The 10,832-nt window shown below is 37.7% G+C and overlaps 2 protein-coding genes across 2 annotated transcripts; one reads left to right on the top strand and one right to left on the bottom strand.

The window, feature by feature from the left end:
- The first annotated feature begins 5,049 nt into the window (after positions 1-5,049).
- Positions 5,050-8,514, top strand: amh (anti-Mullerian hormone). The gene is made up of 7 exons (XM_084417287.1): positions 5,050-5,270; positions 5,680-5,928; positions 6,031-6,200; positions 6,393-6,504; positions 6,592-6,727; positions 6,872-7,302; positions 7,962-8,514. The coding sequence occupies exons 1-7, from the start codon at positions 5,153-5,155 to the stop codon at positions 8,381-8,383; spliced, it is 1,638 nt and encodes a 545-aa protein (XP_084273413.1). The 5' UTR covers positions 5,050-5,152; the 3' UTR covers positions 8,384-8,514.
- Positions 8,515-8,795: 281 nt separating this feature from the next.
- LOC311295782 (uncharacterized protein) lies at positions 8,796-10,488 on the bottom strand. Its single transcript, XM_084417289.1, has 5 exons — positions 10,315-10,488; positions 10,102-10,136; positions 9,825-9,959; positions 9,140-9,216; positions 8,796-9,070 (listed from the first exon to the last, which is right to left on the bottom strand). The coding sequence occupies exons 1-5, from the start codon at positions 10,479-10,481 to the stop codon at positions 8,900-8,902; spliced, it is 585 nt and encodes a 194-aa protein (XP_084273415.1). The 5' UTR covers positions 10,482-10,488; the 3' UTR covers positions 8,796-8,899.
- Positions 10,489-10,832: the final 344 nt, after the last annotated feature.

Below are 10,832 nucleotides of genomic sequence, written 5' to 3'. Positions count from 1 at the left end.
AAAAAGAAGAAAATGAAATGATATATTGCACAAGTATTAGAACCTCAAAGATTTTTTTATCTTGTTCTTAATAAATTCTTACCAATTCAAATTATATTAGAGTAATATTAAAAGCTGAAATACATATTCAAATAATAATAGAATATAAAGCTAAATATATTTTGCATGGCAACTTTAACATCACAGTTTGGGGATTTGAGGGGGATTGTCATCCATACAAAAAAATGTCTTAAAATCTTATTATTCACGTTTTATTTTCTTCTTTTTGTTTTTTTGGGGTATAATATGACCATGTTCTTGATAGGCTTCATGAGATACACTGATAATAAAATAATTTAATTGTTATTTTTACACTGGATAATAATTTACCTGTGGAGCTATTAATGACATATTATGACTGCATGTCATTTTTTTTTTATTCTAAAATTTGCGAGCTTTTATTAATCAGGGGAGGGGGGGGGACTTTCATTTTACACGCATATAAAATAAATCGTAAAACATAAATAAAGTAAACAGTTGCACCTTCCCAGGAAAACACGATTAAAACACAATCTGCAGGGAGAGAAGCAGTTAGAGCCACAGAATGAGCGAACGCCTGTAAGGATCTTATTGAATCACTACGTTAACCGTTTGGTTTAGGGCCCTGTTGTAATACGCAAGCTTCCACGTTCCTAACAGTTACTGCTGAATCTTTAATACAATGCACATATTTTGTTCAATCGGGGCGCGGCGTCTTACACGGTACAGGCTTATTCAGGTGAATCTGGTGCTGAACCGTTTTCTTGACCGATTTCTTGGTGTTTTCTTTCGGATTACAAAATCCGATGTTGTCGTGGTGCTCTCCGCAATCTGGAAAACCAGCACACGCTCGTAAATACAAACACACACACACACTGATTAAAAGATGTACACACACTGGGAAAATACAAGATCACAAAACGACAACAACTACTGGGGAACTTCAACTCATCCTTTTGTTTTTCTTTGTGTATTTTTTGTTTTTCTTGTACTGTGAATGGTAGTCTTTCTCAGACTGTATAATTGTGTATATAATTTGGGTTATTTATCATTTTAATTTTCTGTCTTTTTTGTTATTTTTTTTGGTGTGTGATTGCTCTTTTGTTTCAGAGCAGAGCACAACATGTGCAAAGTGTGTATGTACTTGACTCGCAGTCTAAAAAGAACATGGTGCTACAATCTGTACAACTTTAGACTGCTTATTTATATTAAGATCATCAACAAAAAAAAAGAAATTAATAAAGATTTTGGTGCTTCTTTTAACACAGGGATGTTTTCAAGCCTTGCGGCATTTATTTTTCCTATATTTATAATGTAATCATATTATTTGGCGCCCAGCACAAAACAACCCTTGCTTGTTTGGATCAGTGCTGTTTTTATATAGAAGAAACACCTTTTCGTCTTAATTTACCTTAAAGAAGCATGAAAGTACATTGCAGAACTTTATAGGATGATTTTTTTTTTTCAATGGTGCTCCAAATTCGACCTGTGTGACAGGTAGTGAATGCTTTGAATTGTACGTTTGGCAAACTGGTGCCAACTGGCGTTTAGTTCCTTAAGATTTTAATTTCTCGTAAGGATAAAGTGTGCTAAGCCTATTTGCCTACCGTCTTGGCCCGTGTGGCTTGGTGCTGTTTCTTAAAATCATCGTTTTCCTCACAATGTAAAACAAACAGCTTCATCTTACACAAACTTGGCGCTGCTGTTCACACGGATGTCAAATAGACCAATTATGCCCGTACCAAAACCTACGATCCACTATCAAAGCCTGTCCTAGAGTGCATTGCATTGTGTAACCTAGAGTTTGAGCCTATTACGTATCGTGGTGATGTGAAGTTGTTCTGATGTGTGACCGGTTGTAGAGATTGCTAGTGTTTTTGTCAGTGGACTAGTACTAGTGGTCGACCGATATGGGTTTTCCAATTACTTTTGGAATAATTAATAGCATATCTAGAGAATAGACTCGCCAGTAGCAGATTTAATGGCGTATATTAAATATTTGGAGAATTAAATAGATGGTTCACACAAAAATGAACATTCTGTTGTCATTCATGTTGTTCCAAACCTCTAGGACTTAATTTCTTCTGCAGAACACACACACAAAAAAAAAAAGATATTTTGAAAAATGCAGAAAACCATTTTGTCCATACTGTGAAAGTCAATGGGGTCCAAAATTTGGACCCCATTGACTTTCATTGTGTGGACGAAACTTTGGAGATTTCCGCCTGCCCGATAAATCGGTCTATCACTAGCTATTTCAGCGTTGTCAAAATAGTCATTGGCGTGCAACATCGTCAACTTGAAGACAAAGCAGGAGTTGACTTCCTCATTGTTTTGCGTCCTTATTTCTTTTTATCGTGTGTTTTGTTGCTCAAGTATGTGCTCAAGGAAAAATCAACCTCACCTAAGCTTTAGTCAGAATGCTGTTTAATAGACTATGGTGTATAATAATATAAAAAAAAAAAATTGTGTAAATGGTCTCTCTGTCCAATTAACATGAGGACGTTTTATTGAAATAGGATATTGACCATTAAATGAATTTAATTGTTACCAGCACTGAGGGTATTTTTTTTTTGTTGTAATTAAGTCAATGTTAATGTTACCTGTTTTATTGGCCAATTTGTGTTTTGATATCTTTGCGACTGTTTATCAATGATGGTTTTATTATGATTTCATAATCCTGAGCATTTGGATACTCTTCAGAACAGTATGATGGTGCTCTCCTACACTTTAAACAAGGAAAATGCAGCTATGAAATTCATGCACCTTACATTGTGAGGGGTAAACATTTAATAAACGTCAGTGCAAGCTTTGCTTTGTGACGTCTCATTTGAACTCTTTTGTCTATTGTCCAGATGCTGTCTCCTGTTAGGGTGGAAATGAAGCTCTTCTTGAAATCGATGTTAAGCTATTTAAAAAGGATAACAGATCGTAATTCTTGATGTTGCTTTTTCTCAGGTACGTGTTTAAGGTTGTGCGTTGCAAAAGGCAACTCAAGTCCTTTCGCATGTTATAAATAGATTTACAAATATGTTTTGACTATGTAAATGTAGATGTCTAAATATGTAAATTCATATAGGTTGGTCTAGTGTCTCAGGAACATCAGTTCTGGCTTTAATAGTTTTGCATATTCAAAGGGAATGTTGAAAATATTCTGCTAGCTGACAGATATAGATGAAAATGAATTTGCTTTACTGCACATTACCTGTTGATTATAAAGTCATTTTTAATACGCCATCTCAGAGGTCGTAATTTGCCCTTTTTAAGTTATTAGAATGAATTTGAAAGATATGCATTCCTATTTTCAATGAATCACATTCTTATGTTTTTTTCATTGTTCAGCAGAAACATCACAGGATAATTGTGTAACAACAGCAAACTCTTGCGGTGTCAGATTTGTGTTGGTGCTTTTAATCAAAAATAATTTAGTTAAGGTTTTAAATCTCAGCTTTTTGTTAATAAAGTGTTTCTAATAAAATCTCAGTTTGATCCATTTTTTTTTTTTTTTTCATTGCCTTACTTTCATAATGTACAAAGATTAATGTCCAGCTGGTAATTTAGCAATAAAACAATCACAACCCAATTTAAAAATAATCAGACGCAATGCAAGTGACCTTTGTGAAGGTGATCATTTATTAATGTCCTTTCTGTGGCTGCATATTCCATGTGGGCCGGCTGATAGGTAAAGATGATACTTGTTGAATATAATTTGATAAGAATGCAATGGTGTTGATATACAATGAAGATTGCTGAAATCCTGTGCAACATCAAATAAAAAAATAAAAATAAATGTACCTTGTGTTCTTTTGTGTTCTTGCAAAACGGACCTAAAATAGACTTGGGAAATATTTATACAGCCTGTGTATGTAATAAGAGATCACTTGCAAATTGATGTATCGGTATTATAATCGTATATTACAGCTTTTAAAATACAAAAGTGTTTGAGTTCTGTAAAAACGCATCACACATAATACAAAAACCAGAGTACGGTTGTAAGCATTTATACTTTTAAGTACCCCTTGTACTTTTATCAAGAATTCCAGATATGGTAAACTATCTAGCAATTCGTCCTCTGTGATTTGTTCCTGTTCTCAGCCATTCTTTCGGCTAAAAGATACCTGCTTTATCTCTTGGGACTGGTCAAACATCCATCACACCAGCACTAGAGGGACCTTGAAAGTCTGGAAAACATGTGCAGCTGTGCGTCTTCCAGAGATCAGAGCTAGGAGTAACAAGAGGACTATTGTAGCTGTTCCTTTGACAATCTGTGATTTACCCAAATTAATCTTTAGCACTTTTTAATTTAAGAGCCTTTTGCCTTTAATGTCAGAACACAGAGATATGGAAATATAGGAGCATTGGGAAACGGTACAAGCCTAGGTTCAAAAGCACACGCACTACCCACTGCAAAAGAACGATCCATGAATAAGGCGCAGCGAATTCAGAGGGAACCATGTTAGCAATAAGAGAGCTAAACCATCATGTCTAGACGGTAACCCACGTTTTGCAGAAAGTTGTGCAACTTTTAAGCCAATGCGAGTTTTGCAGTACAAAGTTTATCATGTAGACATAACTGTGCCCTGGTTCCTTGTTTAAGTTTATGGATCCATTCCTTGCAGGATTTAAAGCTACACCCTTTTGGTTGCAAGCCCTAGACATTTAATCAAGTCAAGAACAAAATATAGTTCCTCCAGATCTGAGGTGTGCAATACAAGACCACTTACAATGGGGATGACAAAAATGTGTCCAGAGAAGTCACTCCGGGAAGTCTTAACCGTGTCCCTTGGGAATGAAATAAGGAAAGGGGTGTACAAATTTAAGAATATAACTTTGTTGCAATTTGGATCAAACTGTTATCCGCTACTACAGCTGGGGTCTACACAGTATTTCATTGTCTGGATGAGTTCCTCCTCCATCTTATCAAAGCTCAAAGGCATGTGATGTCCATTCAATATCCCCTGAAATTCACATGTTGACTCGCATGCTTTGAATACCCAGTGTTACTCCAAGGACGCGATTTCTTGGCTGGCTGGCTGGTTTCAGGAGAGCAGGAGGAGGTGTGTATAAAACACATCCCTGCTGCTGACCCACCCCAAAACAAGTGTTGGATTTCTCTGTGAATGAATGAGAGAAGATGCTTTTCCAGGCAAGATTTTGGCTGATGATGTTGCTGACTGTGGCGACTGGGGCATATGGTTCCACAGTGGGACACAAAGAGCAGGACAACAGCCCGAAAGTCACTCCGCTATCAGGTCAGTCCCTTCCATATGTCCCGTACCCGTGTCTCGGGGTGCATTAGTGGAATTGTTTAGCATTTTCTCTCAGATCAATGAACTTGCTAAAGTAATAGCTTGTACCTTCAACTGTGATAGTAGTTTGATGTTTTCTTGATTACATTTTTAAGTGGTTGCAGGGGTTTAGGAATCATTTGACAAATTTGAGGAACACGTAAAGGCAAGGGTGTCCAGTCCTGCTCCGAGAGGGCATAGTTAAGATCCGAAACACTCGCCTGGAAGTTTCTAGTGATCATAAAGACTTTGATTAACTGCTGGAAGGTGGCCCTGCAGGAGCGGGATTGGGCTACTCAACTCTCCAAACGGGGAAGGATAACTTTAGGTGACACTTTTTCTGCCCGTGAATGGTTGTCTAATTGACCAACAGGATTGAATGGAGATGGCCCTACTGCCCAGTCATCACAAGCCACCGAAGATGTGTCAAGCGAGCAACAAGCTCACAGTCATGCCATAGATGACTTCCTGTCAGCCCTGAACGGAGAGAGTGAACTGGGCAGGAATAACTTCCAGCACTTTGGAATATGTTCGCCCGGAGCACCAGGTTTGCAGGTTTCACGTCTAGTTCAGAATGTGCAACAAAACCGAAATGGCCTCAAGGGTGTACATGCAACTAAAGGTAAATACATTTTTCTTTGATCCATAAATTTGATTTCCAGCTAAACCCTTGTTTTACTTGGATGTTTGTCCAGTTGACACCATGTGGTTAATGTTTTAATAGATGTGTGGGATGCTGAGCAGGAGGGAGAGATGACTTTAACCCTCACATTCCCAAGACATGCCCAACCGACCAACCCGGCTTCCGTGACGCTCCTGTTTAATGTCGATCCCATTAAAGGAGACGGTTTGAGAGTGACATTCAACAGTCATTCCATCCATCCAAATACACAGGTCAACCTCATGATAATGATTTTGATATTTCTGACACTTTATTGACAATGATGGTAGATGCAAAGGGGGCAGCAGGTCTTGGAAATGTTGCGAGCCAGATTTTGAACTCTGATTAGGGTGCGCTAACCACTTGTGACTCCAAGCTTATTTTAAGTTGCCATGATGTGTTTTCTCGGGTTATTTGACTTTCAGATGGTTTGCATTTCTGAGGCCACACGTTTCCTGATTCTTACGGGAGGGCACAGTCATGCCCACGTTCACCTTAAGCTGAGTGTAACAGTCGAGGCATGGAAGGGTGAAAGCGGTGAGACCATTTTTCATATCAAAAACAGACTACTCAAATGAATCCTTTCAAAATGGTCTCATTTGAACTCTTTCCGTTACATTTAAGGCTCGAAACCCAGTGTGTCTGAGATTCAGGAAGTGTTGATGAGAAAGGTGGATGGCAGCAGTACTACAACGAGGCCGATCTTACTTTTCCTCTCGGACCGTGATAAGCAAAGCACACCTCATTTAAAATATCACGGGTAAATGATTCACTAGCTAAACATTTTTACTACTCTGTTTAATCCTGCATTATGCGATTAGATAACCAACTATACATGCGGCACAGTATTCAGTAAGCTAATATTCCATTCAGAACATTGCCAATGTTTCATTGTTTTCCCCAGAATTCCACTGGATGTGAGACCCCCATCCAGAACTTTTCTTTTCCTTTGCGAGCTGCAGAAGTTCTTGAGTGACATCCTTCATCAGAAAGAGGGACCGACACCTCAGGATGATGCGAATGCATTCTTTTTGGATACACTGCATTCCCTTCCACCTCTCAGCCTTGGAGTGTCGTCCACAGAGTCCCTCCTATCAGGACTGGTGAACTCCTCCATGCCGACTGTATTTGTCTTCCCCCAGAGGCAGCAAGGTCTGCAAACTCACCGAGTGGAGGTGACCCTAGATTCTCCTCTGCTGTCTGTGCTCAGAATGAGACTGGATGAAGCCATGGCTCAGGTCAGACAGCAGGAAGTGGGGCAAAAGGTGATTGACAGGCTCCAGAAACTGAGTGAACTAAGTGCTGTGTCTCCAGATGGAGAGGACGATGAAGCAGGTGAGCATTACATTTTTTTCATATACACTAATGGTAAAAATTCAGAATGCACTCTTTAAGAGACAAAAAAAAAATCATAGTTATTCCAAACATTTGACCTGTAGTATGTTACTAAGGCTGGGTGATACAGCTAAGAAATCAATGATATTCTTTTGAAATGGGTAGCACAAATATTTTTTTCTGACAAACCGTAACTTCAACCAAACAGCCATCAGGGCCAATTAGATTTGATTTAATGAGAAATAACTAATTGAACTCACAGAAAATTGTTTTCATTTAAATGCACCAATACAACCATATTTACCTACATATATATATATATATATATATTTTTTTTTTTACATAGATTGTTTTAATACATGTGAAAATTTTTGTGAGATGCAAATAAATAATTTAATAATGGTTTCGAGTCAATTTACCAAAGCGAACAGATTGAACTGATTCATAATGAATAAGTCTTGGCAACTTTAAATCAGAAATGCTATGAAAACATCTCTGACTTACTCGAGAATTTCGAGACAATGATACATCTTGAAACTAGTGTTTTAACGGAAACTAATAGCTAATGAATATTAAAAATATCACCCAGCCCCATGTGTTACCATTAAATTGCATCTAAAATATTATGATTCATTCACTAAACTATGATTTATTTATAGTCACTAAGGACCACAAAGAAGCCCAGTACCGGTCTGTTCTGCTGCTGAAGGCCCTGCAGACGGTACTCAGCACCTGGGAGGCGGAAAGAGCCCAGAGGGCAGCCAGAGCGGACGAGGACAGCCCATCAACGCCCAGTCAGTGTCGGCTTCAGAGCTTAACCGTGTCTTTGAGGAAGTTCTTTCTTGAGCCCTCTCAGGCCAACATCAACAACTGCGAAGGAGTGTGTGGTTTCCCACTGAACAACGCCAACAACCACGCCGTCCTCCTTAACAGCCATATCCAGAGCGGGCATCCTGTCAATCGCTCTCTCTGCTGCGTACCGGTGGACTATGACGACCTGTGTGTGATCGAGCTGGAGAGCGAGGGCACCAACATCTCCTTCAAAACCAACGTGGTGGCAACCAAGTGTGAATGTCGCTGACGGCCTTACTTGCTCTTTGAAATGCATTTATGTATGCATATATTGCAATATATGAATAAAATCTCATACATCTGCATTTATTTTTGCCTGTAAATACACAATAAAGCTCTCAGTTTTACAAAATGACCTGGTACATGTGTAAACGTGCAACATAAGCTGTCATTTGAAGTGTAAATTAGGTCATTAGAGGGAAAATGTATATATTCATTGATATGAACAACCACTTCTAGCTGTATGAAATAATTAGATGCCCTGTTAACAGGTTTGCATCACTGCTGAGCTTATGAAAAATGTGGTTGCTTGAATGAAGTAAATATTCATAAAGCTTTTCTCTGTCAATTATATGTATAGTGAATGTAAATGTATTCACTATGACTTCTTCTATAAATTGGGAAAATGCTCTCAAAATGTTACAGGTGGTTTTAGATTTATACAAACCACATTTCAGATGAAGGTTATATATTCATTTTCAATACATATATTTCATCCAAATCACAATTTTTGGGATATTACAGACTATTCCCTTTCCTTGAGTAGTCCTTTAGCCATTTCCTTGTTACGGATCTTCCGTGGTCCGACCTTCTCTCCATCCAGTCTTGTTCTTGCTGCTCTTTTCTTTCTAAACTCTTCGAGTTCAGACTCAGATCTCCAGTTCCAAAACGCAAAGGCGTACCACCATGAATCAGGCTACGGCAAAAATAGGCAAAATTTAGAAACTATGAACTAAGTGAAAACAGTTCAAGACATGAGCCTTACCTCTGCTGTCAGATCACCGGCCTGAAGCTCTGATCCAGGTTCATCTTCTGTCACTTCAAAGTATGGCTCTATTGTCTCTGTTACAGATTAAAACACCATAAACACTTGTTATGATTGGTAAGTTGTGACAGTTTGGGGACACTAATATTAATGTTTTGGAAAGAAATCTTATACTTATCAAGTCTACATATATTTGACCAACAATACAGTAATATTGTGAACCTTTCTATTTTAATTTATTTATTCCTGATGGCTAAGCTGCAATTTCAACATTTTAGCACATGATCCTTAAGAAATCATTATAATATGCTGGTTTTTATTATTGTCAATGTTGAAAACACTTTTCGTGTGGAAACCGTGGTAAATTTTTTTCAGGCTTCTTTGAAGAATAGAAAGTTCAAAAGAACAATAAATCTTTTTTAACGTTAAAAATGTATTTCCTGTCACTTTTGATCAATGTTGTTATATAAAAGGATCAACTGACCCCAAACCTTTGAACGATAGTAAGTATAGACGTGAAATTAGCAGATTAATGTACAGTAAATCGTTAATTATGACAAAAACAAAATTCTTCAGGATGATACAAGACACCTCAGGCGATGACGACTTATTTTGCGATAATAATTGACTAGCTATATTTACATGCACACATAAACAACCGCATGACTCACATTCAAGAATTTACCTTGTACTATCTCAACCCCAGAGTTGACCACCACGATGACCATGGCCACTAATATGCAGCGGTTCAGAGTGACGCCTTTCCATGGATTTTGCACCTTGCTCAAGGATTCCACAGGAAATATGCGCCGATATTTCACTGTCGAATGGAGATGGTTGAGTAACTCAGAAATGAAGTGTGATACTCTATACAGTGAATAAGACTGACATTCAAAATCAAATCGTGCATATATTTTTTTTAAATCCCAACAGAGACCTCACTGCGGGTTAGGGATACATACTTGCTCTGATGATCCTTTCTGGATGTTTCTGTGGACTTGAAGATTAGAAAGTTTATCACAAAACGTCCATGAAGTTTTACATATCTTACACTTACATTTAAAGCTATTTAAACTTCTGTTATTGACACAAGAAGTTTAGGCCAGAAAGTAGGAGAAAAAACAATCAAAACAACAGCATTAGTGATAGTTTGCAGTTAAACGTGCAGTTCTTACCAGGCAAAGCACGAGTACATGCAAAAACTGAGGTGTCTCAAGTTCTTCCGAGCCCTGATGGACAGGCACAGCTGAGACTTCATTATAAAATACAAGCATGTGATTTTGCATGACCTATTTGCAATCTTGAATTGAATGTTTGTATTATTTATGCTCATATACAACATAAACGACCTCAAAAAACAAGTTTGTTGAGATTATATTGAACATTATACATATTTTTTGTTAATAATTCATTCAGTTATATATTCATTATAATGAATCTCAGTTATAGTACATCTTGCACTGCTACTAATGTTGAGTGCGTAACAATGAGAATTGTGCTTAATTATTGACAGATTATGTAACTACGTTAGAAAGCCTGTAAAGTAGCCTATATTCTATCCTAGTCTAGTTTTACATACTGCACAAATGTGAGTTCATAAATCAGACATTAAGGTTTTTATCGCGAATATTTTAATTTGTTTATTTCCAGTCGAGGCTTATTTGTTTGTTAGAAAGCATGACGTAACGCATAA

Source organism: Rutilus rutilus, assembly GCF_951802725.1.
Source record: "Rutilus rutilus genome assembly, chromosome: 8".
In the NCBI taxonomy this organism is placed as follows: domain Eukaryota; kingdom Metazoa; phylum Chordata; class Actinopteri; order Cypriniformes; family Leuciscidae; genus Rutilus; species Rutilus rutilus.
The sequence above is the reverse complement of the archived record's forward strand: the minus strand, read 5'-3'. Positions and strand labels throughout refer to the sequence as shown.

Coding starts and splice junctions, on each gene's coding strand:
- amh (XM_084417287.1), top strand. CDS start 5,153: ATGCTTTTCCAGGCAAGATTTTGGCTGATGATGTTGCTGACTGTGGCG. Junction 5,271..5,679: donor GAAAGTCACTCCGCTATCAG/GTCAGTCCCTTC, acceptor ATTGACCAACAG/GATTGAATGGAGATGGCCCT. Junction 6,201..6,392: donor CCATCCATCCAAATACACAG/GTCAACCTCATG, acceptor TTTGACTTTCAG/ATGGTTTGCATTTCTGAGGC.
- LOC311295782 (XM_084417289.1), bottom strand. CDS start 10,481: ATGTTGTATATGAGCATAAATAATACAAACATTCAATTCAAGATTGCA. Junction 10,137..10,314: donor ATGTACTCGTGCTTTGCCTG/GTAAGAACTGCA, acceptor CTAATCTTCAAG/TCCACAGAAACATCCAGAAA. Junction 9,217..9,824: donor TGGGGTTGAGATAGTACAAG/GTAAATTCTTGA, acceptor AATCTGTAACAG/AGACAATAGAGCCATACTTT.